Source organism: Verticillium dahliae, genomic scaffold (assembly GCF_000150675.1).
Source record: "Verticillium dahliae VdLs.17 supercont1.29 genomic scaffold, whole genome shotgun sequence".
NCBI classification, from domain to species: domain Eukaryota; kingdom Fungi; phylum Ascomycota; class Sordariomycetes; order Glomerellales; family Plectosphaerellaceae; genus Verticillium; species Verticillium dahliae.
In genome coordinates, this window is record NW_009276919.1 from 321,653 (window position 1) to 348,575 (window position 26,923).

At 53.9% G+C, this 26,923-nt stretch overlaps 11 protein-coding genes across 11 annotated transcripts in view; 6 read left to right on the top strand and 5 right to left on the bottom strand.

The window, feature by feature from the left end:
* Window positions 1-1,529: 1,529 nt before the first annotated feature.
* VDAG_09942 (uncharacterized protein) lies at window positions 1,530-2,291 on the bottom strand (the record flags this gene model as incomplete). The annotated part of the gene is made up of 2 exons (XM_009651287.1): window positions 1,530-1,796; window positions 2,238-2,291. 2 exons carry the CDS (start codon window positions 2,289-2,291, stop codon window positions 1,530-1,532), a joined length of 321 nt encoding a protein of 106 aa, XP_009649582.1.
* Window positions 2,292-2,903: 612 nt separating this feature from the next.
* On the top strand, window positions 2,904-4,304 carry VDAG_09943 (cAMP-independent regulatory protein pac2; the record flags this gene model as incomplete). The annotated part of the gene is made up of 1 exon (XM_009651288.1): window positions 2,904-4,304. One exon carries the CDS (start codon window positions 2,904-2,906, stop codon window positions 4,302-4,304), a length of 1,401 nt encoding a protein of 466 aa, XP_009649583.1.
* A 2,115-nt stretch (window positions 4,305-6,419) lies between these two features.
* VDAG_09944 (glutamyl-tRNA(Gln) amidotransferase subunit A) lies at window positions 6,420-7,982 on the top strand (the record flags this gene model as incomplete). The annotated part of the gene is made up of 3 exons (XM_009651289.1): window positions 6,420-7,115; window positions 7,204-7,328; window positions 7,412-7,982. 3 exons carry the CDS (start codon window positions 6,420-6,422, stop codon window positions 7,980-7,982), a joined length of 1,392 nt encoding a protein of 463 aa, XP_009649584.1.
* Window positions 7,983-8,329: 347 nt separating this feature from the next.
* Window positions 8,330-10,056, top strand: VDAG_09945 (uncharacterized protein; the record flags this gene model as incomplete). The annotated part of the gene is made up of 3 exons (XM_009651290.1): window positions 8,330-8,383; window positions 8,475-9,140; window positions 9,196-10,056. 3 exons carry the CDS (start codon window positions 8,330-8,332, stop codon window positions 10,054-10,056), a joined length of 1,581 nt encoding a protein of 526 aa, XP_009649585.1.
* Window positions 10,057-11,971: 1,915 nt separating this feature from the next.
* Window positions 11,972-12,947, top strand: VDAG_09946 (uncharacterized protein; the record flags this gene model as incomplete). The annotated part of the gene is made up of 2 exons (XM_009651291.1): window positions 11,972-12,857; window positions 12,922-12,947. 2 exons carry the CDS (start codon window positions 11,972-11,974, stop codon window positions 12,945-12,947), a joined length of 912 nt encoding a protein of 303 aa, XP_009649586.1.
* Window positions 12,948-13,409: 462 nt separating this feature from the next.
* VDAG_09947 (uncharacterized protein) lies at window positions 13,410-15,630 on the bottom strand (the record flags this gene model as incomplete). The annotated part of the gene is made up of 2 exons (XM_009651292.1): window positions 14,312-15,630; window positions 13,410-14,253 (listed from the first exon to the last, which is right to left on the bottom strand). The coding sequence occupies exons 1-2, from the start codon at window positions 15,550-15,552 to the stop codon at window positions 13,410-13,412; spliced, it is 2,085 nt and encodes a 694-aa protein (XP_009649587.1). The 5' UTR covers window positions 15,553-15,630.
* A 234-nt stretch (window positions 15,631-15,864) lies between these two features.
* VDAG_09948 (40S ribosomal protein S20) lies at window positions 15,865-16,694 on the top strand. The gene is made up of 3 exons (XM_009651293.1): window positions 15,865-16,020; window positions 16,075-16,206; window positions 16,269-16,694. The coding sequence occupies exons 1-3, from the start codon at window positions 16,008-16,010 to the stop codon at window positions 16,472-16,474; spliced, it is 351 nt and encodes a 116-aa protein (XP_009649588.1). The 5' UTR covers window positions 15,865-16,007; the 3' UTR covers window positions 16,475-16,694.
* A 231-nt stretch (window positions 16,695-16,925) lies between these two features.
* VDAG_09949 (CCCH zinc finger domain-containing protein) lies at window positions 16,926-18,872 on the bottom strand (the record flags this gene model as incomplete). Its single annotated transcript, XM_009651294.1, has 3 exons — window positions 16,926-18,551; window positions 18,609-18,779; window positions 18,870-18,872. 3 exons carry the CDS (start codon window positions 18,870-18,872, stop codon window positions 16,926-16,928), a joined length of 1,800 nt encoding a protein of 599 aa, XP_009649589.1.
* Window positions 18,873-19,723: 851 nt separating this feature from the next.
* On the bottom strand, window positions 19,724-21,465 carry VDAG_09950 (isotrichodermin C-15 hydroxylase; the record flags this gene model as incomplete). Its single annotated transcript, XM_009651295.1, has 4 exons — window positions 19,724-20,402; window positions 20,453-20,685; window positions 20,743-21,345; window positions 21,403-21,465. The coding sequence occupies 4 exons, from the start codon at window positions 21,463-21,465 to the stop codon at window positions 19,724-19,726; spliced, it is 1,578 nt and encodes a 525-aa protein (XP_009649590.1).
* Window positions 21,466-22,528: 1,063 nt separating this feature from the next.
* On the bottom strand, window positions 22,529-25,852 carry VDAG_09951 (calcofluor white hypersensitive protein; the record flags this gene model as incomplete). The annotated part of the gene is made up of 5 exons (XM_009651296.1): window positions 25,609-25,852; window positions 25,043-25,543; window positions 24,869-24,995; window positions 24,733-24,774; window positions 22,529-24,668 (listed from the first exon to the last, which is right to left on the bottom strand). Exons 1-5 carry the CDS (start codon window positions 25,697-25,699, stop codon window positions 22,529-22,531), a joined length of 2,901 nt encoding a protein of 966 aa, XP_009649591.1. The 5' UTR covers window positions 25,700-25,852.
* Window positions 25,853-26,203: 351 nt separating this feature from the next.
* The window catches only part of VDAG_09952 (U3 snoRNP protein), a gene marked incomplete at both ends in the record, with an annotated part of 1,741 nt that continues 1,021 nt past the window's right edge, over window positions 26,204-26,923 (top strand). The window contains 2 exons of the mRNA XM_009651297.1: window positions 26,204-26,293; window positions 26,348-26,872. Coding sequence (XP_009649592.1) covers window positions 26,204-26,293; window positions 26,348-26,872 — 615 coding nt within the window. The remainder of the gene's footprint in view (window positions 26,294-26,347; window positions 26,873-26,923) is intronic.

Consider the following 26,923-nt stretch of genomic DNA (forward strand, 5'->3'; position numbering starts at 1 on the left):
GTGCATAGGCGGGCGCGATGGATGGGGCACGACAGGGAGAGAGCGCAGGAAAGAGGGACCCCAGGATGGTCAGGGGAGTAAGGAAGAAGGGAGGGGCATCTGCTTGGCATGCTCGGCATGGGTGCTTGGCTTTTCTCGGCCCTGCACGTTATGGGGAAGCTGCTGATGCTTGGCGCTTTCCTTGGGCTTGGCCCCCAGGGCTTGGGTGCACATCACTGGCGCTTTCCAGGTGTGCCAAAGCTGCCAGCGCCCCATTCTTGCCAATCTTGTCCATGTTCTGTGGCCCTTCCCCTCGACGGACAAATAAGTGGTTTGATTTGTTTGTCTTGTTCTGTCATGGCATCCGGCCTGGTCTTGGCCCTTCTTGATCCGCTTCCTCATCCATATCTCGCGGGGCCTTTTTAGAGTGAGGCTCCCTCCCATAGCCCCTCCTTCCAGATTGCGATTTCTCTTTGCTGGATCTCTTCTCCCCTCCCCTTCTTCGACAACACCGTCAGAGACCTCACGACTCCAGCAGCTGGTGTTCAGAGAATCCAGGACAGAGAACACTGGTTCGAGCCAGAAGCAAGTTTCAGAGAATCGTCCGAAGCCTGCCACGGGCACCAATTCCCTTGCTGCGTCTCCACCATTCATCGTTTTGTTGTGGGAGGACGGACCCATCTCGGATCTTCACGAGGAGCAGTATCAGCTCTTGACAGACACACTTGACTCCTGGCGGATTGGACGGCTCGAACGGCTCGAACGGCTCAATTGAACACGACGCAGCAGGCAGAACGGACCACACGCGCCTACCGCCGACTGCCCACCCCCTTCCCTACGAGGCAAATTCCGTCCAGAACCACACGTCGTTGTTACGGGCGTGCTCTCCCGCAAAGTACCAGACAATAATTAGCCCGCACGCTCGGCTTATTAGCACAGCCTGGCTCACCAGACAGGCGCTCGGAATAAGCTTTAGATCGAACGCTGCAATTCCCGTTGCAGGACATCACTTCAACCTTATTCTTGCCACTGAATCGCGCCATCTTGGACTCTATCTGCTACCCAATCCGCCCTGCCTACCTAAGTAGCGACCACATCTTCTCTATCTGCACCTGTACAGGTACGGAGCACCATCCTCGGGCCCAGTTGTCTTTCTGCAGAGTGAGTATATCTGCCGTTTCCTTTCACTTCACGCCATCGCTTCTTTTGGCAACAGGCGTTTCCATCCTTCTCAACCTGCTTGGCTCTCGGCCCGGTCATGTTTCGTATACGATGCTTTCGTCTCATTTCACACGCTCGCCCTGTTCCCCTACACATCGAGTCAAAGAGCTTCGGCTTCGGCCCCAGTCTTTCGAGGCGTCGTCACCCCCGGTGCGTGCGTGGCCCAGTGGGTCTCAGCACCTGGTCTAGCTTTCCTAACTAACAACATCCGTCACCCATGCAGTCATTCTCACCATCACCCCCCCTTACCCTTCTACCCTCACCCTCGTCTCACCTCACCCCCCCAGCACTGGCAACACCGACACCAGCAGCGTGCCCGTACCAAAAGCTTAAACGATTTTGGACGCCCTGGGACGCCACAACCATTTCTCATTGACCCTCTCTCCGCCCTTTTCTCCATCTCCCTTCCGCCTGAACGGCCGCCATCCGCGATCCGTTGGAGCCGAGTTGCCGGTCACGAGCAAGTCTGTCTCCTTCAGGATATCCACGCCCGAAGGCCCCCAGCCAGAGGCGTCTTGAGACAAAACCGCTTCTTCGTCCACGTAACCCGCCCCAGCCTGTCTAAACCCTTCCACCTCCTCTCGCGATCCCTTTCCCTTGGACACCAGCAGACACCCACAAACTGTTTCTTCAACGTCCACTCAATCCTCTACGATCCCATCAGCACTCTTCGTTCGCTCGTCTCCGCAACGAAACATAACCGTCGTCTCTCGGAATCTGGCCCGAGGCGCCCGCTGCAAGTTCGAGCGTTGAGGCTCAGCCACCAACACCTTGTGTGCACTTTGCATGCAAATGTATGTTGCTCTCAATCCTCCACCCACCGCGCAACTTGTCCTCCCAAGCTGTTGGTCCCTTTGTATCTGTATTATTTTGATCGGCAAAGTTTGGTATTGTTTGCCATACGAACGTCGTCCCCCCCCCCCCCCCCCCCTCCTTCATCTTTTTATTAGCGACTCGGGACATCCATTGGACGGGCCAGCCTTACTCAGGTTGGTACACGATGTGTGCAAGTGCTACCTCGTCACCTCATGACCTACAAGGCCTGCGGCCTCGCTTCGGGCGAGTGGGCAGTCTTGCCCTGGAAGCTGCATGTCGGTTTGTGTCAGGATATTATTGGCAGCGAAGCCGCCTCGGATGGCCCAGCTGGCCTCCTTGTACCCTCATCGCCCTTGACCCGCGCTGGTTCACTCATTCATAAACACTGTTGTCATCGTTCAGGGCGCGAGATCTCTTCTTCATGTCTGGCAGCCTCGTGGGCTTCTGATCTTTTATTTTATTTTCACATCGAAATACTAATTTGCATCTCTCATTAGCGACAGTATCCTCCCACGGTCCTCTGGCCCGCAAAAGACGTGGAATCGCCGCCTTCCCGCACGACGTTTCAGCCTGCTTAGATCAAGCAAGGTTTGCCGTCAGGCTCGTCTCGGCTTGCTTTAATAGGGGAGCTACCAGGATTTTTGCCCCTCTTAGGCTCACTTCACCACGGTACACCCTGGTGCGCATCAACTGTCTTTAGACCTCCAACTGTGCTGTCTGTGAGCTCGTATTGGCTCAAAATCGACCTTGCACCCAAAGCCGCGCAGAGTCTTGTCCCCTCATTGCTCTGTCGCCACTGCTTAAAGTCCTCGTCATCGCAGACCTTCTTGCCTCGGCGGGCCTAGACTTCTTTTGTTACAACTTCAGTCGGGCACGCATTAACCATCATGGAAACTTATCATGGCTATGTGCGGACCCCCGCCGATGCAATCAAGCTATTCGAGGCTTGCCGATTAGGTCTCCTCCCCCGAGTCCAACGAAGGCTATCAGAGAAGGAGCGACAGTCTATCAGATCCGGCTCAGTATTCGTCTGGGATGAACGAGAGGCTGGCATGAGGAGATGGACTGACGGCAAGTCCTGGAGCGCCAGCAGAGTATCCGGCAGCTTCCTCACTTACCGGGAGATGGAGGGCAAACGCGGTAGCGGCTTCGGCAACGGTCGTAGGGGCGCTACCAAGACTCCCGATTCGGGTCGAGGCAGTGACGAAGACCAGGAGAACGGCGAGCCTGAAGGTTACCGATACAAAGCCGACGGTCTCATGAAGCAGTCATTCAGCATCACGACATCAGCTGGCCAACATCTCCACCTCATCTCCTATTACTCCAGGCCGCAACCTGGTTCGCCAGACCTCCTTCAGCCCAGTACCGATTCTCAACTGCGCAATATCACACCAGTCAAGGGAATGTACCCCGAATCCAGCCTCCATGACAGCAACCCAACCCCTGCCTTGACCCGGGCACCTATGGTCTCTCAGCATTCGCCGTATATGGTTCCTCAGCATGCTCCGCAGGGCCTGCCTCCTCAGCCATACGCCTCCCAATACGCACAGCATTCACAAGGCTATGCCTGGCCACCCTCGCCCGTTGCTACGCCGCCTTATAGTCATCATTACACTGCAACTCCTTACTCTCAGCATCCGCAACAAACACCAGCAGGCGCTCAAGCCCTGCCGCCTCCACATTCTCTGACAGGACACCCTCATGCGGCTGCCCATGGTCATTATTCGCAGCATCCGCCACAGTCAGAGCGGACAGCCCTACCACCGCTCAACTCACATCAGAAGCCCCTCGCTCCGTCGCCTTATCAGTCACAGCAGCAGTCACCGCGTATCTCACATGCTCAGCACAGTCATCGGCTAGACGGCTCGCCGCGACTTGCGCATCTTCAGGCGCAGGCGGCGCAAGCTGTTGGCATTGACCCGGCGGGGAGCCACTCTAGTCTTCGCAACTCGAATACTCTTCCTGCTGTCAAACATGATGGCACATATCCTCCGACTTATACGCCCCCAAACCGAGCTCTTTCCATTTCACCGCCTCGCAGCTCACACTCGGACAGCCATGGCAATAACGGCGTCTCTGTCTCACACAGCAATAAAGCCAGCCTCTCAGCGCTCCTCCATCCCGCACCGGCCGGCATTGATACGGCTGGTGCTCTCCCTCATGCAGTGACTGGAGCAGGTAGCCCTAATGGTTCTCCTCGCACTATACCGGCACCATCAGAGCGACCGGGCGGCATGAGCCACGACGCCAAGGCGCTACAAATGTTGGACAGGAAGTTCTGCATCTAGAGTCAGGATCTTTCACTTGAAGATTCGTCTGTGGCTTTTTTCTTCTTTTTTCTATCTTGTTTTCTTTTTTGAAACCTCCCGCATTGCCGTGGCGTTACTTGATTTTCTAAAGGAATGATGTTCTCGGTCAACAGACGTATGAGCACAAATCGGAAGGATGGTCCAACATTGGTGGGCAAATTAAGGGCGTTTTCTAGTGGGACTATTGCTCATGTAGGCTTGAGCGAGCTTTGGAGGTGAAGGGTGTGTTCATAGCCATTCAGTATACATCACCCAGTTTGTTCTTGCCTCTGCAGGTGGACATTCACAACACGACTTCCGGTCCCTATGAGCATCTTGACTATGATGATGTCATGACAGGCTGTCCCAGCACCAACAGCAATCTGGAATGAAAATTGCAGATGCATGACACATCGCTTTTACTCGTCTCAATTCGAGAGGCCGTCATCCCATCCTTAAGTTGGGTGGGCAGGTGTGGACGCTCGGTTCGAGATGGCCAAGCACCAACCCTTGCACACGCAGACACGCAACAGGAGGTCTTTACAGGTTTCAAACAGGCTAAACCTGCCCTGCGACGTTTAGGATCAACGGTGAAGAGCAAGGGACGTGCGAGTCTCTATCGCGAGGAATTGCCCCTGAGGCAACTCTGATTTTGACGTTAGGTATGGTTGGTGGGAGTACAGTATTTAAAGTACCTTAGGTACGCTTGCTATTTCTGGGGGAGGTGGTCGATCTTACAAGTCGAGGGCAGCTCAGGGACTGGAGGTTCGTGCGCGCGGACCACTCCACTTCCTTTCACAAAGGAGTCTGTCGGCAGTGATTCAGGTCCAGGAGGGTTTATTTGTGAGCGCCAATTAGGTATTCAATGTTACGGATGCTGAGTGGCGTCTTTCTTCATCCTTGATTACCAGGCGATTCGAGTCTGAGAACGTACAAGTGAGCTTTTTCCAAGCCTCAGGCATGGTCATACTAGCTCAATTTATTTTTGATAAATGGCTGTCAGAATGGCGATGCAATTGTGGGCTTTTGTTGAGGAAGCGTATGTATTTGATGTTTTATAAATTCGCTGCCAAGTGCCGGGAAAAGTGCCTAGGTACCTTAGGTAGGATACCGATTGGGCCTCATGATAGGAGTCAAAAATGACGCCCAACGACAAGTTCTCCATCACGACCATAAGGATCAGCCCAGAAACAACGTCTTAACTGTAGTACTTTGTATAACTGCATCCTTGAGGTCTCGCCTGTTTTTTGAGCTGGAGCTTAACCTTTCGTATCCAGTTCCAGTAGCCATGTCGTGCTATGTGTACTACCTGTATACACCAGCGTAGGTTGATTGGTGGACAGTGCAGGACGAGAACCCACATGTCTGGTTTGATTACCAGGCCGACATGGCCGATAAGGCGGCAAACACGAGGCACGTCAACAGAACTCTATGAAGATGCGTGAAACCTATCAAGACCTCCTGCTAAGGTAGTGTCGCGTGACTTTCGCCAGGCCTGACTGGCACCTCCTGAGGTTCGTCGGCATAGTTCGCGTCGGCCTTCCGCTCAAGACCACAGACTGACTTGCTACGACCTTCCTCGCGAGTTTCATGTTCACGACTTGCACGTCCATGAACAATAGAAATCTGATGGTTCGAGTACAAAGCGATGTCTGGGAATCACTCACTCGTAGTCGAACTTGAAGCAATAATTCTCTCGGTTCTTTATACTATATATGTCAATCATGAATGCCAGCAACATCAACATCGCCGATGCCTCCATCGCGCAACTTCTTGGGGCCTTCGCTTCCAGGGCCACTACGTCTGTCGAGCTCACCACCTTGTTCCTCCATCGTATCGGTCGTTTCAACTTTCGTGGCCCTCATCTAAAATACATCTGTGTCCTTAATCCAAATGTACTAGCCGAAGCCCAAGCTTCAGACGAATACCGCGCATCAGGGAAAACCGCCCCGCCCCCTTGAGGGTATACCGCTCACAGTTAAGGACAGCTATTGTACCAAAGAGCTTGCCGCCGCCGCGGCCTCTCCGGCATTTACAGATCTTATCGCCACCTCCGATGCCGCTATCGTAGCATCGCTACGCATGGCGGGCGCAATCCTCCTTGGCCGCACGAACATGCCCCCTATGGCTGACGGTGGGAGTCAGCGGGGGTATTTTAGGCGCACCGAAAGTCCTTCCAACCAGGAATACGTGTGCACATCTTACGCTTCGGGGTCCTCCTCGGGTTCGGGTGTCACTACAGCGGCAGGCTTTGCGCCCATTGGGCTCGGTAGCGAGACCGTTTCCTCAGGACGCGCACCGGCGTCGATCAACGGCATCGTCGGGTACTCTCCTTCCCAGGGGGAAGTTCCTTGCAGGGATGTGTGGCCTTTGTACCCTACGTGTGATGTTCTAACACCACACACGAAAACCGTTGAGGATATGTTGGCTGTCTTGGACATCGTCATGACAGACGAGCCCACGTCGGATGGGGACTTCTGGAGGACACAGGAGACGAGTCAGATTTACAAATCATCCGAAATCCGCCCAAAGAGCTTTTCCAGCCTCATGGACCCCGCAGCATTGAAAGAAAAGCGGCTAGCCGTCCCCAAATGTTATATCGGCAAAGGAACTACAACAGCTAGGGATGATCCTGCCTTCGCCGACTCTATCCGGGCTCTGTGGCTTCAGGCTAAAAAAGACCTGGAAACACTTGGAGCGAGCGTTGTTGAGACGGATTCCCCCCTGGTGGAGAATTATACCAAGCAGCACTTTCCCGGTCAGGCTGCCCATGTTCCCGGCATGCCGGAGGGCTGGATGATATCGAGCGATGTCAGATGATCGCTCTTGGTTGGGATAACTTCCTCCGCACAAACGATGCGCCGAACTGCAAGACATTAGCTACTGTCGAAGACTAAAGGTTCGGCCCTTCTATGCGCCCTTGGACGACCCCTGCAAACATACCGAGGCTGGAAACCGTGTCCGATACGCCGACATGATTGATTACATCCGCCATAGCCCAGAATCGATTCATGACCTTCCCGAGTGTGTTGAGGCCCTCCACTCCCTTGAAGTTGCTCGGAAACAAGATCTTGGTTCTGGGCTCGATGAGCACGGCTGTGATGCAGTCGTTTTCCCAACAACGGAGACGTTCCACGCGCCGATGCCGAGGAGGTGGTCTCGTCCATGCAGCACGCGCTGCGTGACGGCGTCAAGTATTCGAATGGCACGCGAGCACTAAAGCACATGAGCGTTCCGGCCATAAAAGTACCCACGGGGATCATGGCAGACAAGCAAATGCCTGTCGGACTGGCTTTTGCTGGCAGGGCTTACACCCACGGTGACCTTCTGAGATATGCATATGCGTTTGAAACGGCAACGCGACATCGAACAAGCCCTCCATTGACTCCATCGTTGTCATCAGATTCTCTGGCGAGCTCATTCCGATTGGAAAATCCGCCAAGTCATGCTCAAGCTGCCAATCTCACAGTTAATGTCGCCAGTGTCAATGCCGAGGCGATCGGAGTCATCGAGGTGCGACACATTCATCTCGAAGGGACTTGTTCGTCTAGTGAGCTAACCTTGAAAGTCGAAAGCATCAAGGTGTTCTCCAATGGTGAGCCTTCGGCAGTAGTCCGAATGATAGGTAACCGGCCGGTGGACATGGCAGGGCCGCCTCAAGAAGCGCCAACACCATGAGAAGTATCCGTCAGAAGGACGGCTTCCGCAAGATCAATTAATGATCGACATCGTGGCCAAGGCTTTGAATGGGCGCTCGACGGCAGTCATGCGGTTGATAGACTAAGGTATGAATAGATGGAACCTGAATCGACAGCAGCTTGCGAGGTGTCAGACGATGGATGGGCAATCCACAGGCTCAAGTAGCGAGTGCGCTAAGAGACTAAGTAAAGTACTTGGTGGAATTAGTTCACTCGAGTCGTAAAACAAGAATGCGGGGCTAGGAGCCTATGCTTCGATTTCATAATAAATTCCTCCCCTGATCTGGCATCGACATCTGTTTATCCGAATTTGTGTTTCCTGCCAGCATGTCCAATCCGCGCATGCCCAATGCGCTCCCGATCGAGAACGGGCTGTTGGACGTGTCGCCTGCTACACGTCAAATGCGACGCAGCGTCGCCAACCTGTGAGGAATGCAGCACCAGGCATGTCATTTGTCATGGGTACGGCCAGCGCCCACCATGGATGGATGGCGGCGTCAAGCAAAAAGAGGAAACGCAACGCATCAAGGCAGCCATCAAGAAAAACTTCAAGCAGCTAAGACGGCAACAGGTCAGAGCTGCGCAGACTCGAGGTCTGGAGGCGGCCAACGAAAGGCCCGCCTGCGACGAGGAGAGCACCACATTACAGAAGGAGGCTGGCGCCATCACCCCTCATCTTCTATTACCAGATGATCCTCTCTCCGTTGACTTCCCTTTCTCAGATGATCTAGCCACGTTCCTGGGGCTAGTACCTGACTCGGAGGACAGCACCAGGAAACACTTGGCGCCGTCATACGAGGAGTCCGAGCTGCTCATGTACTACCTCGACCGCATTTTCCCCATGCAGTACACTCATTACTCAAATCGAAAATGGGGTCGGGGCTGGCTGTTTTGGTTATTGAACAAGAACGGGCCTTTGTACAAGGCTGCGTTGAGCCTCGCTGCGTTGCATAAGCACTCACTGATGTGTGCTGTTAACGAAGACTTGAGGCACAACGATGTGCTACTAGAGTATCACACCAGCGCCCTCAGAGGCCTGCAGGATTTCATTGGACAGCCTCAGGGGGACGCCATTTCTAAAGATGACGAGGACTTCATCGAGGTGATCGCTTGTGGATTGGCGCTGATCAGCTTTGAGGTAAGTTAGGCTCGCTGAAGAACATGATTGTATAGTCAGCTCAGCTGCGATACAGGTCTTTCGGGGCGGGAAGGGCGACTGGCAGCCTCACTTGCAAGCAACAACCGCCATTATGAAGACGATGAACCTCTCTCGGCTGGTATTCCATGCCTCTGGCCGGATAGAGTCCTTCATCTCAAGCTCCGCTAGGGAACGGCGGGGCATCGATGCTGCGCTATCCTTCCACGCGCCAGTACTTTTATGGATGGACCTGCTGGCGTGCGCTTCGACTGGCAACGTCCCATTCCTCCCCTATGAGACGTGGCTACAGATGGAAGGATTCGACATGACCAAAATCATGGGGTGTCAGAACTGGGTCATGAAAGCTATCGGTGATTTGGCCGTGCTCGAGGAGCGAAAGGTCAGCCTCAAAGGTCAGACGGAGGTTGCGTTATTGGACTGGATTCGTCGGGCCAGGAAGATCAAGAACGAGTTGGAGGCTGGCACGGAAGGATTAAACCTTCGAGACGAGGCGAACAATCCAGCCAGTCATGTGACTCGTATCTTCGCGACGGCGGCGCTTGTGCAACTATACGCGACAAGAGCGAGTCTGGCACTGTCTGAACCGGCCGAGGGCCAGAGAACCGTGGCCCGCGTCATTGGCGAGATTCGGCGCATGCCTCGAGCTGCATTATCGATCCGTCAACTCACCTGGCCTATTTGTGTTGCAGGAAGCATGGCGGCGCCATATCAGCAGGCATTTTTCGAGGATGTGGTGTCCGAGGTTCTCGTTGAGTCGGATGCGTCGTTCGGAAACTGTAAGACGGTGAACGAAACCATACGACAGTGCTGGGATCACCGCAGTCTTCACCCCGGACAGCACTGGGATTGGCGGAGGGCGATGGCTGACATGGGCATATGCGCACTGCTCATCTAAGGTACCGAAGCAAGCCAAAGAAATGCCCACGGCGTTCCGTTTTTCAGGGCAGATGGTGTGCCATCGACACTCGTATCCAAATACCTACCTAAGTAAGGTACCTTACCTAGGTATATGGAGGCATTGTGTGGCGATGAGAGTTGGATGTCCTGATCCCTCGATTATTGGTGGAGGAAGCAAGTGAGGCAGCCGGCGGTTCGCCTTGCTGCGCCGCTGCCTAAAATCTACAAGACCAGCGGGCGAGCCGTCATCGCGCCTGCCGTGTCACACCCCAAGGCCATTCGAGTCCGTTCGAGTCTCTCGTTCATTCCTACATGCGACGGTCTGTCGAATTTGCAACTGCTGCTCAATCGCACTACTGGCTTTGTCGCATATGATTCTCGCTGAAGCGCTCTCTTGCGCCCCCCTTTTCTTCAACTTGACTGGGGAAGCTAAAATGGAATCTACCCCCATCAGGCACTTGCTGAAGAAGCGCAAACGGGACCAACAGGTGGTCAAGGAACCGACACCACCCTGCGTCGTCGAGACCCAGGCACCATGTGCAACTGCAGGGTTAACCTTTCCCCTCCACAACCACCAGTCGCTATCCGACTGGCAGACGACAGAACCTGCCATGATTTCCCGAAGCGATGTGTACCATGCAATCCACCCTACCATATACACTGGCGATGTTGATTCTTCTTGGACTCGTGGTCTTGTTCAAGAAGAACCAACGATTGCCAACCCTGAGCCTGTCAGTTGCGGACCCAAGCCCCTCGGACTTGATGTATTGAAAACGCTGGGCCATGACTACCCGAAAATCAGCACGTACAGCCCCCGAGGAGCTGTGAGCAGAGTCAGCTCCATCGCGCCGTCAACAATTTCGCAGCTTTCCTCGAACGGATCAGGTTCAGGCTCCGTTCTGTCACCTGTCTGTACAATATCTTCCGCGGACTGGATCGCAGCTGGATGGGATACCTCTTCACGCGGACCAAGCCCATGCGACCAGTCTGCTACCCTCGCCGTGGTCAGCGAGGGGAAGACCATCGATATTATCCCACACACTGTCCAGAAACATTGCCATCGGCAGTCCTTCGGCGCGCAGGGGCCTTCAAGAAGTCAATCTCAGCAGCAACAAACTCACACTTGTAATTGGACCGGCTGCAGCCAGCCGAGCTTTTCCTTTAAAGATGGCCTCGCGTGGCACGTCAAACTCGAACACCTGGTTGTCTGTCCTGTCCCTGGATGCCTTGAGGATACTTTACAGAGTGTGAAAATGCTCGAATCCCACATTAGATGCGCTCATCCTGTATCTTGGAAGCAGCGTCATGGAGACGAAGCGTCGCCCGAGACACCGACAGCCATGGAAGTTCGAAAGACAACAAGACCGTCGCCACACCTCCCTGGCAAGACACCTGAAATAAACGTTTCCGCCCAACAACACCATCGACTTGACGACGACAGATGTCGCACCCAATCTGTTGATGCGGTGAAGCGGCGGTGCCGCGGGCAGTTGTTTGATCTTGTAACGAAAAAAGCAAAACTTAAGGGTTCGTCAATCATCATGTCATTCCAAATCAGTGCGCTTACTGATACGTAAGCGCCAGGCGGATCGGCGTCGCCAAGTACCCTTCAGAGGCTTGTTGACAATGTGAGCTTCCCGATCGTTTGGGAGCACGGCGTGTTGCCTTTCCTCATCGAGTTCGTCCCATCATGGTGCGGGCCCAAGCACACCATAAGCATCACCAGGGGCAGAACTCAAGGCACTCGTCGCGTCTGTATCATGACAGAGAAGCCCGTCTCCAGGGTTCGGCGTGTAACAATTGCCGGCCACGTCCGTGATCTTCTTCCGGAGACCTATAAGATGACTGTCAGCTTTCTATTTTCCACTGGTGCTGTGGAAAGGCTTGTCTGGGCAAGGGGCCTAGCTAGCGACATGCCAGACGAGACCTGCCTGCCCCGCAACCCATTCTACTTCAGGGAACCCTGTATGGGGGACAGTATTGGCATCGAGGGCACCCGGGCCTACGACGACACCACAGCAACACTAGGTCCCTGTGTAATCGTGGGGGGTGGTGCCTACTGGCTCGCCAACTTCCATCCGTTCATCAACGCCTTCCATCACACCCAGGCAGTTGCTGTTCAACATCCATCTCCTATGGACCGTGAACGCTGCATGGTAGAGGAGCATGATACCTTGCCACTTGAGGTGGACTTCTCACTCGGCACGCTGACTGCCACGTCTGGTCTCGACCTGGAAACTACTCGGGTGTCCCACGACCCTTACTGGGACGAGTGTGGCAAGGAACCCCCTCTTATTGTGACCGACTGGATTCTTATCAGTTCTCTTTCTCGAAATGCGAACGTGTTGCGACGCTTCCCTTCCGGAACAATGCCACTTATGAAGCAGGAAATCATCAAAGACACAGCCCCGATCACACCAGGTACCATCGTCTACTCAACAGGGCGGACGTCAGGCCCACAACGGGGTCAGATCTGTGAGGTGCCTGCCTATGTCTCAGCTGCGTCCAACGGTACAGGCAAAGCCACCAGAGAATGGTTCATTGAGGAGCTCTTAAGTGAGGATGAACCAGAAGATGATGAATGGATCCGTGGCGGCATGGGCTGTCCAGGCGACAGCGGCGCTGCCATCGTGGACGCTGAATCTAGCGCATTGCTGGGCCAACTCTGGGGCCGAAATGCATACTATGGTCCTGGTCCGCGCGTTGCATACTTTACACCTGTTACGGATCTATTCGATGACATACAAGAGCGCTGCGCTCAGCAGTCCAGACCCCAGCTTCCGGCTGATTGTGACGACTGTGAGCGTTATCCAGTATATCCAGGGTGTCGACGCTGTTATGATCTTCGAAACTACCTTGACAGCCGACGCAGCAGTCGCGAGTCGTTGAGGAGCATGATTGGCGGTGTGATGGACAGTGAACGTGTCGCACGCGCGGATGTGATGAGCATCACAGAGAGTCCAAGCGAACTGGCGACGCCGAAAGACCAGTCATACTGGTTAAGACATGCTGGGACTGAGGATGTCGGTAACAGCTTCCCTGGTACGTCGTACGGGCTTTCCCCTGCAGGACCAGCGAACCTCTTTGGAAGTTTTAGTTTTGCGCAGGTATCCAGCACTCCCAAAGTTTTGGACGTCAAAAGCCCATACGCCACGACGCTGAACATTGAAGAGCCTTACGAGGTATCTGCCGACGCAGGTGTTGGCACTAAGAGACAGGCTGTGGATTTGCCCCTCGCGGGAAGTGCCAATCCCGCTGGCAAGAGAGCCAAGATTCCTCAATGGAAACCATGAGATTGTCTTGGTTTTGGCTTTTAGATAGCGCTGCTCTAGCAATACCGCCGTCCATACATCAACCAGGGAAGCCACCCCTCGCCATCTTCTTGGCTCTCTGATCCCGGCGGTTGTGATTCGCCTTGGACCCCTTGTTTGCTTCTTTCCTACGCCGCGCAGCTTCTGTATCTTTATCACTTGCCGGACCAGCGACATTGCCGCTGCCGCCGCCAGAGCCACCGCCACGGTCCCTTCCTCGTCCCCTATCCGAGCCGCCGCCTCTACTCCTCCGAAAAGATGATGGAACCCCAGTATCAGTCCCCGAATCTTCTCCTCTTCCCCGCCAAGATGTGCTTGCCAACTCCGTCTGGATGCCAGTGAACGTGTTATATTTGATTTCCAGGCGTCGTTTTAACCGTAGGTTTCTACCCAGCATGACAGCCCAGCCTTCGATAGCTTCGTCCGTCATTCCCGTAACTTCCCGCAGTTTCCCGCGGGGGTCACCTCGTCTTGTGCTTGCGTCGCGGTCAAAGACTTTGGGATCAGCTTGCCAACCGCGGAAGAGTATCTCCTCATTGGCGTTCCCGTCAACCTCGTCCTCTCCGCCAGCAGCTGTGTCCACCGCGCCGCCCACATCATCGGCGTCGTACGTATCGTCGCGCTCGTCATCGTCCGAGTCGAAAGCTGCGAGGGCGGACATGATAGCTGCCTTGTTGGGTGCTGTTTTGCGGTCGGCTAAGACGTCGTCAGCAGTCTTTGCTGGATTACGCTTGCCGAAGTGAAGATTTGTCATCTCGCTGGTGAGCTCGTCATCATCGAATATATTCCGGCGCTGGGGAAGGTTTAGGTTTTGTGACTGGGTTGGTGCCGAGCGCGGGGCCGTAGTATTCTCCGGAAGTGATTCGATGGTAGATTGGGAAGATCTTAAGGATGTCAGTATTTAATACAGCGGCTTGGGATGTGACTGCTCGGCAAACTTACAACAGCTCGGCACGGTCCGCAGCCGCCAATGCTGGTGGCAAATCGTCTTCGAGAAGCTTAGCAATGACTGCTTCGGGATCCTCGCCGAACTCCTCGAGCAATTTTGCTACAAAGCCGGATCCAAGATCAGGAAACAGGTCCTGGATTACTGCAATTTGGCTCATCTTGTGAATGTGCATCTCCATACCAGCATCGCCGTCCGCAACGCCCTTCCCCTTATCAACCTTCTGTCTCCTTCTCTTTGCTCGTGGACGCGAGGGGCCAACACCTGCCTTCTTGAAGCCCTGCAGAGTCTCAAGCCTAGCTTTCAATGTAGGTGATAATGTGCCAGCAGCTTCTGCGCGCCGCAAAAGGATGGCTAGCAAAGGTGTCGCGCTGACGAGCTCGGCAACGAGAGAATCATTGACGTTGAGAGGCCCGGAGCGATGCGCCTCAGCGATGGATGTGAGTTCGAAGAGAGAATCTGCGAGCATGCCCCATCGTGCTTTGCCGTTTCCGTTACTCCCAGTTTCTGTACTTTCTGTGTTTCTGGAATTGCCGTCTTCCGTGAGCCCAACAAGACAAAGGTATGTCGTTGCGATGATGACTTTCCTGAGCGGTGGGTTCATAATCTTGTATCGCGTGACGAGACCATCTAGGAGATCGCTACCTGCCAGGATGAAGGTAGCCACATGACGTGAAGCATGTATTAAATGATTCAATCTCGTGAGTGTTCTCTCCAGGGTCACGATGTCGGTTTTGAAGCCCGCATCTAATTGCGTGATAAGAGATTTCTTCAGGGGCGAGAGGCTCGTTTCTAGGACAGCGGGTTGTGTCGAGAAGAGCATTGAAAGCGAGACCGAAATGTGAGCTTTGGTGTAAAGCTTAGAAGCATCGGCGAGAACTTGCCATCTCGTAAGCTCCGGTGGTGGATTGACAGCTATTCGTCTGGTAAAGAGGTTGAGGGTTGAGTTGAGGAGTGATTTCGCTGTCTGTGAGGGGCCTAATATGAAGGAAGGGCCCGTCGGCGCAATTTCTTGAATGAATGACGTCAAGAAGAGAGGTAAGCTGTCGGCCTGCGAAATAATGTCATCGGCCTGAGAACAATATGCCCGTGCCGATATGTCCCATGCATCGAGTAGAGCATCCCAGTCTTGCTGACTGAGGTGTGAGCGAAGTGAAGGAGGGGGAAAGGGCGCCAACGGAGGAAGAACTTGAGAGGATACCATGATTGTACTGCAACGGAGTAACCGATGAACCATAACAGTTCCCCTTTTGTTCCCGTGAAGCTCGCGACGTCTTTTGTATGAATGAAGCTCCAGCAACTCAGACTTACGTCGCCGGATGAATCATCATGATCCCTGATGCGCGATGTGGATGATACTGGGAAAGATACCTAGGTACAAGCTGGGGAGAATGACCCCACACTAATCCGAACTCATACTAGCGCTTCCTTCACGCAAGCCCTACCGGCTCCACAATTCTGTTTGAACTCCACGAAAAAGTTCGCGATCCAGATCTCAGTCTCTTTTTACCCCTCAAAGCTACACTTGCCAATCCGCCTTCATCACTTTGCCGGTACGTGTAGCTGTCAAATCAGAGCGCAGGATCTACCATCAACTTAAAACCCTTTGATAATATCGACGGATTACTGACATTGGAACAGAAACGTCTACCGTTCGAGTCGTGAAGAGCCCATCCAACCAATACCATCACCATGTCGTACAAGCGTAAGCCGGCCAATATCCAGGCGTCTCGAGCTGCGGACTGACATTTCCTGGCAGAGGAGAAGGGTGCCCCCGGCGCTGAGGTCAAGACCCACAAGATCAGAATCACTCTGTCTTCCCGCAAGGTCCAGGCTCTCGAGAAGACCTGCACTGAGCTCCTCGAGCGTGCCAAGTCCAAGGACCTGAAGAGTACGCACCCCAAGCTCGATGTAGGACTACGAGCGCACCGAATGCTAATCACTTGCGAATAGCCAAGGGCCCCGTCCGCCTTCCCACCAAGACCCTCAAGGTCACTACCCGCAAGACCCCTTGCGGTGAGGGTTCCAAGACCTGGGACTGCTTCGAAATGCGCATTCACAAGCGCCTCATCGACCTCAACGCCCCCACCGAGATTGTCAAGCAGATCATTGTCAACATCGAGGCTGGTGTCGAGGTTGAGGTTACCATCGCCGCTTAAGCGGTATGGTCCGACTTGTGCAGCACATTCTCGTTCCCGCACACAGCCTAGCTTTCTTTGCGGGCAACCGCCAGTACACTGGGATATGCTGATGACGACGCGAAATCTGTCGTCTTCACAGCTGTGTATTCGTCGGATTGTTCAAGAGGACGAGTAGATGTGGCGAATTAGATCCCGGTTGCTGCATAGTGGCCGGGGAACAATAAAAGGATATCAAAGTAATGGTTGATCAATTGTGATGTCTCATCCATGCCTTGCACCAACCATTACATGTGTGGCCCGTACAGATTGCCATACAACAGTAGCGTGTCCCCTGGAGAAGCCCCATGACACTCGTCATTTTCCAACTTGAGTGCTATCATGCCATGATAAAAACCGAAGTTGAGGATGATGCGTCCATTCTGACTGTTTATGAGGCACTGTGCCAATTCTGATATCTACAAGACTGTCGTTATATATTCCATAAACATGCTTCCCGCATAGGAGGCAATTCGGGCATCAGGCCTCCCTCAAAACGACCTGTTTGAGCAAAAGACTGCCATTGTGCCTTTGACTTCTCATCATAAGCCTCGACGGGAAGCTCAGTGTCTTTGTAGTACGCTGGTGCTCCGTCGGGAAACCATATTCTTGTCCAGGACCCGTTAAATGCTCTTGTCCCTGGACGGCCGTCTTGATATGTGACTGTCTTGCCGTTCCACTGTGCCAGCTGACCGTCCATATTCTTGGTGGCGTAAGATGATAAGTCAGGATGCTGTTTGGAGCTTCCTGGCGGATATGGGCCTGCGCCTCCGCCGCTGCCTGCCACTGCCGCTGCTGGTTTTGCAGCTTGAACCCCGTTGTTAGAGCCGCCGAAAGGATTAGAGGAAGGTGGGTTGCCTGTCGTGCTTGAGGCTTGGCCGAATGGAGATGGATGGCTTGCCTGCGTGAAGGGAGTTGCTGCTGGCGCTCCGCTAGACTGTGAGGACTGACCGAACGGGCTGTTTGCTGTGGGGACAGATGGCTGAGCCGACTGGCCAAACGGACTGGTCGTTGCAGGCTGCGTCGGTTGTCCGAAGGGGCTCACTGCGGGCTGCTGCGCAGGCTGGCCAAAAGGACTTGCACCAGTACCTTGGACAGGTTGTCCGAAAGGGCTGGCCGTCACTGATTTCGTCGGCTGTCCAAACGGGCTCAAAGTCGCAGGCTGCGGTGATGGGCTGAAAGGATTAGACACAGCAGTTTGGGATGGTGCGCCGAAAGGCGAAGCACCTTGCTGGTTCTGTCCGCCGAAAGGACTTGCTGGCTTGACAGTGCCTCCAAATGGACTTGCCGTGGTGTTCGAGTTGGAGTTGTTCGCCGCCGCGCCGAATGGACTTGACGTACTTGGGTTCCCAAATGGATTCGGCTTCTGTCCTAATGTGCTCGTCTGACCAAAAGCACCGGAGCCTCCCGCTGGCTGCGACGCCTGCCCGAACGCTGGTGCCCCAAATGGGCTGGGCTTTTGGCCTAATGCTGACGCCTGTCCGAACGCTGATGTCGTCGGGGGCTGGCCTGGCTGGCTGGAAGCTGGAGTAGGTCGAGCCGGCTGGCCAAACGCTGGCTTTCCAAATGCTGAAGTAGTTGGCGGTGGCTGTCCAAACGCTGACGTCGGTTGCGAAGCTTGTCCAAACGCGGGCGTACCAAAGGGACTGGGCTTCTGGCCGAGTGCATTGGGCTGCCCAAAGGCACTGGTACTCGAGGGCTGTCCAAAGGTGCTAGCACCAGAGTTATGTGCTTGGCCGAATGGGTTACTAGTGTTAGAAGATGGAGTGTTGCCACCGAATGCAGAAGAGGATTGTGCACTGCTTGAAAATGGGTTCGAGGAGTTGGTGCCGGAATTAGACTGAAAGGGGCTGGCCTGCGAAAAGGAAGATTGAGCCCTATTTCCCTTAAGGAATTCGCCAGTGGTGCCGCCGGGCAGTGTGTTTTGTTTGCAGATGTCGATTCGATTCGGATGATTGTTTCCAGCGCCAATGATGAACTGTATCGCACCGTCGAGATTTCCGACCGTCGTCTGGATCTGCTGCTCGGCTTGTTGATATAATTGCTGCGCTTCGTTGAGCTAGAGACGGTCAGCCAATGCCGGGTCTATAGACGTCATAAGCTTTATTTCTCGTACTGCCTGCTGTGGACTGCCTTTGGACGCTGCCAGTACGTGATGCAGTCGCATCTCCTCGAAGCTCTGTTCTCGAGCACTGCCTCCGAATAGCTGCTCGGGTGCGTCCCGGCCAGGACCATACGCAGAAAGAATCCATTGTGGTCGCTCTGTCGTCAAGTCTTTCTCGATAGTCTCTTTGGTTATTGAATATGTGTTTGAGCCTATTCTAAATCAGCCATTCTAACCACTGTAATTGTTTTATCGTCAGTTTCTGCTACGAACCATTGTCGCTGCTTCCGTTACCGAATCCACCCCCGCTTGACAGGTTGTTGAAGGCTGAGAATCGATTGCTAGTCTGGGCTCGGTTTGTGTTTGGGTGTTCAAAGCGACAGTTCTCTAAGAAAATGCGTGAGCAATGCCGATAAGACGGGTATTTAGATGCATCGTCAAGAGAGCAGTCGCTCCTGTGTAGTGGGGGACGCACGTCCAAACCTGCAGTTGCCTGCATCCCAAAATTTGCAGATAACCATGGCAAGGTCAGAGGAGGCAGAAGTAGAGGGTTATACCCGTCTCGTCGAGTTCATTTCGGGCGTCCAGATAGAATGTTGATATGGGTTCTGGTCACAGACTTGTGTGCTTGGCTTTGTTGTAGCGATGGAGGTCAATAGGTAGGTAGGTAGTTTGGGTTGATTGGTAGGTAGGTACGTTCTTCACGCGGTTCAGCCTTTCTAGCTCAGCCTTGCTTGCACGAGCGGACGCGTTCTGAGTGCCGAAAGCGGGGAATGATACAGTTCGTAAAGTCACAAATACCCAGCATCTCGCACTGTCAGTACTTCATTATCTCACTAACATCAACCACAAAGTGTTCCGATACAATGTGAAGCGAAAGTAGGCCAAGATCATATCGAGAAGTTCAATCTAGATAATTCTCAATGCATCAATTCAATTCGTGAGAGCAATTTTCATATACTAGCCCATAACACCGTACACCAGAACCGAGCGCCCAGCTCAGGCCTCCACTCCAGCTGCTTTGTGTTCCTTGGGTACCTACCTACCTACGGTAGGTACCTAGGTAGGTGCCCAAATGACAACTTCACAGCACATTGATAAGCTGACCACGTTCGTTCAATTTCATCCTAGTCCCGCCTGCGGTACTCCACGAGGCAGCCGTCCTTGACGCTGGTGAAGGTGTCGCTCAGCTGGAATTCCGACACCCGGTGACGTCCATACTCAAAGTCAGGGCTGCCCTCACCAGGGTCCACCACGCCGACAGCCTTGCGCAGGTCATATAAGTACAGAGTGCGCGCCAGTGTGACCATCATTTCGACGTAGGCCAGGCCTTTGCCGATGCAACCGCGAGGACCCACGGAGAATGGGCAGAACGCACTCTGTGCAGCGGTCAAATCGACCTCAGTCGTGGCGCGGCCCGTCGACGCCCTTGTGGCGCCAACAATCCACCTCTCGGGCTCATAAGCAAACGGTGACGAGTAGTAATTCTCGTTGTGGTGAATGGTGTAGTGGGGCGTGCCGACAACGGTGCCAGCGGGAATGAAGCCTCCATCAATCGTCAAGCCACCTGGGAGAACCTCCCGGGGGAGCAGACCACCGACAGAGGGCGAGAGACGCATGGCCTCGTCGACGCAGGCGCGGAGGTAGGAGCACGAGTTCAGGGTCTGTCCCTGGTGGATTTCCTCCACATCACCAAACTTGCTGCGGATCTCCTCTGTAGCCTTTTGAAGAGCTGCCGGGCTACGGGTAATGTAGAACAGAGTAGCGGCCATGGCAGTCGAGGTGGTGTCGGAACCAGCAATAATACTGTCGGCTAGTCAGTTGCCAACGTTCTTCAAGCGGCAGGCAACACTTACAGAAGGTTAGATTCGCTCCACAACTCGCGGGTAGAAAAGCCTTGGCCGGTTTCGGGGTCCCGGGCCTTGAGCAGGTGGTAGAAGAAGTCGCGACGGTCAGTATCGTCGCCGAGCTTCGTACGCTCGGTCAGTTGACCCTTGCTGTATACCATGTAGCGAGCACGGCCGGCGGCAATCTGGGGGAACAGAAACTTGTCAAGCTTGAGTTTGTCGACGATTGGCATGGTACCGCACTAGTTTTCAGCGTCAGCACGTCATCAAACCCCAACTCTCGTGTAAATAAGACCTACGATTAAGTGACGCTTGGTTGCAGCGGCAATCAAGTCGAGCGCGAAACGGTTGTCAGGAGCCTCAAGCATGTGGAATGCTTTGCCGTAGGCAAGATCACCCAGGATATCCATGGCAAGGTAGTTGCACCAATCCGTCATGTTCTTGGGTGTGGACCAGCCCTTCTTCTCCAGATTATCGGCGCCAGCGCCGATTTGCGTGGTGAAAGTCCGTACGTTGGCAAGAATGTAGCGCTCCATCTCACGGATGGCGTTGTCGGAGAAAGACTGAGCCATGACGCGGCGCTTTCGCGCGTGTACGTCCTTGTCGCGCGTGTTGTGCGTGTTGGGGGCTGGGTGTACGAAGGCGTTGTAGAATTCGGCCTTGCGAACGTTGGAGCGGAAGCCATAAATATCCTTGAGGGCCGTGTTTGAATTGAAAGAAACGCTGTTTGGACCGAAGCGAACGATTTTGCCATGTTTCTCGTGCATGCGCCAGAACTCGAGGTGGCGGTCCCCCTTCCAGGCATGATATAACTGGTAAGCATCCGTGACCTTGGCAATGAGTGGCCCCGGGTACTTAGCCAGCGGGTGGAAGAAGATGCGATAGACAATGAGGATTATCGTCTATGCCTCTGGTTAGACTATGTCTTCTTGACATGGGGAATTGCTTTGATAACGTACGTAGAGCGCGGTGGCGGCGGCGATTAACCCAAGCCAGAACCACAGATGGCTGATGTTAGCCATTCTGCTCTATTTCTGGATCGTGCCAGTATCAGGTTGGTCGTGGTGAATCGTCCAAAGTTCACGCTGTTTGTGATTTATATAACTACTGGCAGGGACGAAGTCCAACCCAGCTTTCGAGAGAAGCAACAAGGGAGAAAGAATTTAGACTCTCTCCGATGAGAAGATAAGAGAAAGCTCTCCGCACGTCTTCCGCCATCACGTCGTCATGGCCACACACCTTATACACATCCACCTCCCTCATCCGGGGTTCCCAGCCCCAAACAAAGCTCGGCTTACTACGGTCCAACTTATCCCAGACGGTTCCCCAAACTACCCCAGCCCCACGACGCTGTCACTTGCCCCATTCGGCCGCCCACGGCTATCTGCGGAACGCTCATCAATGGCCAAGTAGCAGATTGATTGTGCATACGTTTTCTGACCTTAATCTATCCCCACGATTGAGGCGTACGTTTCAGCCGCCCAATCATCGCGGTGACATTATTCACCGCGGGCGGCATTACGCGGAGCAGCGCGGGCCTCTTGGACGTCCACGCCTGCTTTCCGCGGTGGGTCTTATACCGGAACACTGGATTGAGGTGGGGTCACTTCTCCGCCGCCGAAGGCACCATGTACGGGCCAACTGTCGAGCATTCGTAAGGTATTGCTGCTTCCATGATCTCACCTTTCAGTGGTTTCGAAATTTTATCCCTCATCGTCGTTCTGCTGCTCCGTTGTCGCATGGCAAGTTCTGGCGAACTTTCGCAAGTCGTGATGGTATGTGAGACGTAAAATGCATTTGCGGCCATGGTCTACATTACTGTGTTCCAGGCGCACTATTGTTTCAGCCCTCTCATCGATTGAAGGTTTGCTCAACGATGCCCCAAGAGCAGAGGACACGGACAATGATGTCACGGGATCAGGGACGACCTGACCGCACGCATGGACGTGTGCGTGTAACTTAGTTGTTTGGGTGTGATGATCATCAATTGTGAATTCTAGCACTTTTGTACATCTTTCATTTTACACAACATAGGAAAGACTATATTTTCCAACCCATGTCCGCCCCATTCCAGTTATTGAAACCTCAGTTGTTGTAGTATCTGGGCTCATCGAAAACATGGTATCTGTGATCACGGACGCCCTTGCCTCGGAACAGTGCCGGGAATCTCCAACCCACAGGCACGTCTTCCTCATTGACTCGACGGTTGCGGGTCTCGTCGTCAAGAGCCTCGATCGCATTACTCTCTGCTTCAGTCGCGGGAATGACAAATTTGGCGGCCTGCAGCTCTGTATCCGTAATGGTGCTACGACTTACACGCGCGTACGCCACTCGCTTGAGCCGTTTGAACAGGATGTATTCGCACCAGCGGTCCCAGTCCGAAGGGTCGACATCATGCATGCCCGACACATCGCTGACATAGGTGTTGTAGTTGCCCTGGAGCGGTTTGGTGACAAGGTAACTAAGGAGGATCGCGGGGCGCGGGGTCGAGCCCATGAGTTTCGAGAGGTAAAGTGACTGCAGGCGGCGGTCTTCGGGGTCTTCTTCCTGACCCGAGTGGAAAACAAATACATCCACCTCGCGGCCGTAGACATCCAGCGTTGCATGAATTGCGGGCGCCAGCTCGCCGACCGGAGAGGGAAGTAGGTGGTGCTCTGACTTGAGGATAGGATACTTGGAAAGGAGCACCACGCCCCATGTGTGCTTGTTGGGACCTGGGCCATAATCGACATACATGCCAAGGTCCTCCGCAAGAAACTGCGAGGTGTCGCGGTTGCCCATGATGATGCGTTGACAGTCCGTCTCAATGAGGGCCACGACATCGAGTTCCATTTCCTTGATGAGATCACGCATACGGTACTCGGATGACCACATGTCGTTGTCGAGCGCAAAATGAATCGTCCAGACGCCCGCCGTCATGACACGATCTTCTCCGTGATACGGCTTGTAATCGTTGGTTGGGAAACGCAAGAACGCAGCCGAGAGGAAGAACAGGTTGACTGCGATAGCGGCGGCACTGTGAAACTTACGGTGCTGGAATACTGAGGCCGATGGGCGCTGGGCCTTCTTGCGGCGACTCTGTGCTGTCGTTGAGCCAAGTCCCAGCACACCGAGGCCGATGAGCAGCATCATGGTCGCCATGACCCAATCGGTGTGCTCACGCACATAGGGGCCGCCAGGCACGAAGGCGTAGGCAACAACCCAGACAGAGAAAAGGACCAAGAAATTATAGAAGAGAAAACCCAGGCCGAAAGTGACGACGGGATTCCTCTTCGCAGCACTGCTGATGATTGGTCCCGCGATGGCCATGAGATACACCGTCAAAGCAAGCGCTCCGTAATAGCCAAACCAGTTGTGGTGGTAGGTTACAACATAAGCACCGGCGCAGCCAGCAATATATGCAGCCCAACTCGTGACCAAAGAGGGACGGGACTGACCAAATAGCACGCCAGCTGTCATAGCGACACCCGTCAGCCAGCCATATGTGTTGGCAGTCGGTCCACGAATAGGGTAGCCCTCCCAAACCCAGAGAATCATGGTGCTGCTGTCGGAAAGGAGCCAGTGCATGCCAAAGAGGACACCACCAGTGCCGAAAGCTGCTAGCAAAGACGACCCACTACGCTGGGGGTCAGAGGCAGATTGGCCGCTTGTTAGGGGCGCCTTGCGGGTGAAGCGGAGGGCGGCTAGCGTAGCAAGGATACCTCCAATGCCGTTCCAGCCTCCATTGGCAGCGTGCATAATGGGCCAGACAGGGTTGTTGGTCCACCAGGCAAACTTGATGGCGGAAGACAGGACTAAACCAAGAGTAAGAGCCATGAGTTTTGACTCAAGTCTTCCTTCATGGACAGACTCCGCATAAAAAGTGGTGGCCCAGCCTAAGCAGGCCATTGAGACACCGAAAGAGACGGCAAAGAGGCGATAGACTGGGGACTCGACCTTGTAGGCCACGATGGCTGATAGGGAAAGTAGGTGAACGATACGCTGGTTGGCAACGACCATCCGGCGAAGAGGACCAATGGATAACAGGAGTGGCGAAACTGAGGCCATGACGACCACTTCGTAACCAGAGAGACCCATGTACCACAAAGGGAAGTACCAAACGGACACACCCAGGCTGGTAAGGATGGTCCAAAAGACGTAGCCATGATACACCTCCGCAACAGTGTCGATAGCTTCCGTCCAAGTAAATTTTACGGACAAGATGCCGGCAGAAGCCTTGTCTTTCCTATGTGTTCGTCATTAGCGGAGTGCCACAGTGACAAAGGTCCAGTGGATGTCCACCGACTTACTCCTTCTCGAGGACCGCAGAGGGAACAGAGGACCGGTTTTCACTAGAACCAAAACTTAGAATCCAGTCCTATCGCGTTTTATTTCTTTGAAAATGTACGATAGGTACAATATTATTTCGGAAGCCATTGCACGTACCCCTTGCTCGCGCCCTGAACGTCCTTGATGATCACTTGGAATGTTCTGAAGTCGTAAGCCGTGACAGCGTCGAAGGCGACATCGAAAAGAATGAGCGACCACTCGAAGAAAGCGTAGGTCGTATAGGCTGCGTTGGTCAGCACAGTGGCACGTGCAGTATTTCGGCCAACTCACCTCCGGGCACTCGGTGGACCTTGTGCTGAATGAAGAAGTAGATGAGAGGCACGAGTGTGCCAAAGAAGGAACTGGCAATGATCTTCCTGTAACGGATTGCCTTAGGATTGGGTGGGCTAAGGGCAACACAGCCAATAGTCCACGGCAGAGTCGCAACGATGTAGGAAATCATAAAGATATCATGCCATTGGTGGTCGTCAGTCGAAGTGACGTAGGTGAAGCCACCGCAGGTTAGTGTTCGGAAGATGCCCATCGTAAAGATGAACTTGGGCAATGTTTGACCAGGCTTTCTGGTGAGAAGATACCATAAACCGACAAGGGCGAATCGAGGACCTGAAGTGATAGCGATGAAGAGCATAAAGAAGGACCGTTCGGGATATTTGTCGCCAATGGTTGCGGAAACGGAGGGGAACCACTCTTCAGGGTACCCGTACCACTCATTCTGGACGATCTTCTTGTAGTGGAGAGAGACACCGACGATAAATGCGCTGATGAAGGCAGCTAAAACGGTCAGTGATGCATCAAATAATGGGGAGAGCTGGCCACCAGAGGCGAGGGGCACGTACTGTAGGCGACGGTGGTATGCAACCAACTCACCCACTGGCCACCGAAAGCCAGCACGACACCTCCGTCTTTATCCTTGTACCTCGACGACATTTCGACAGGATTAAAAGCAGCAATAGAAGTTTTTAAACAGCATCCGAACAGTCCGGATGCGAAGAAAACGGGGGCGGACGCCGTGGCCGACTAAAAGAGCGTTGGGAATATGGAGGCGACAGATGGGAAGGAGAAGTGAAGCAAGGATCGCGTGTTGTGTCGTGTTCGCTGTGTTTGGCTTGCTTGTGACTACCTACCTAAGTGCCTACCTAGGTAGGTTTCTAAAGTACCGTACCTACCGACCTTAGGTAGGCAGGTACCTGCTTCAAGCACCTTACCTTGTCTTCCAGCCAATTCGAGCATCCAATTGCTGGACGAATGCAGCCTCCATCCTCCTCTGGACTAGCACGCAGATAAGATGTGTTATCTCAGGCCCCACTTTAACTTTCGGTGGCGGCTGCCGAACTTTTTCCAATTGCTGAGGTTTGGTAAAATAGCTTGCCTCCTCACGTACGGTACTTAACCGACTTGACAGCTTACGCCAGTTAGTCGATCAATATCAAGATGGCGGGTGTTGCAGAGAAAGCTCGATTCTACTTGGAGCGGTCGGTTCCTCAGTTGCGAGAATGGGAGGCGAAGGAAATCTTCACCAAGGTACACAATAACCCCCACTACCATTCTTCAGCCACGAGCTCTAACAGATTATAGGAAGAAATTCGCAACATTGTACAGCGCCGCAGCGACTTTGAGCACCGGGCGCTTGCACCGGGCGTCCAACCTACCGACTTCACCAATTATGTCGCTTGGGAAATTTCACTTGATGCCCTGCGAGTGAAGCGCTGCGAACGCCTCAAGATCCGTCACGTCGCTTCGCAGCATGCCACTCAGGCTCGGGTTCTGGCTATCTACGAGCGAGCCGTCACGAAACGCCCTGCATCAAAGGAGCTCTGGCTCGATTATCTTACCTATACTGAACGAATCAGGGCTACCAAGAGATGGAGGAGGACTATGACCCGCGCCCTGAGACTTATGCCACGCGATGCAGAGCTCTGGGTGCTAGCAGGACGCAGGGCCGCAAAGAATGGCGATATGGGTACTGCGAGGGGATATTTCATGCGCGGCTGCCGATTCTGCACTGTAGATGGCGGACTGTGGGTCGAGTACGCTCGGTGCGAGATGGAGTGGCTGGCCAAGATGGAGCGCAACCGCAAAGACAGCAAGAAGGGGGGGAGGGTTGGTCCCTTGGCGGGAGAGCAAGTTGCAGAAGGCGACGCCATCATGTTC

What these genes read in the sequence shown, in the direction of transcription:
- VDAG_09948 (XM_009651293.1), top strand. An exon ending in CAAGTCCAAGGACCTGAAGA is followed by an intron (nt 16,207 to 16,268) that starts GTACGCACCCCA and finishes ACTTGCGAATAG; the next exon opens with CCAAGGGCCCCGTCCGCCTT.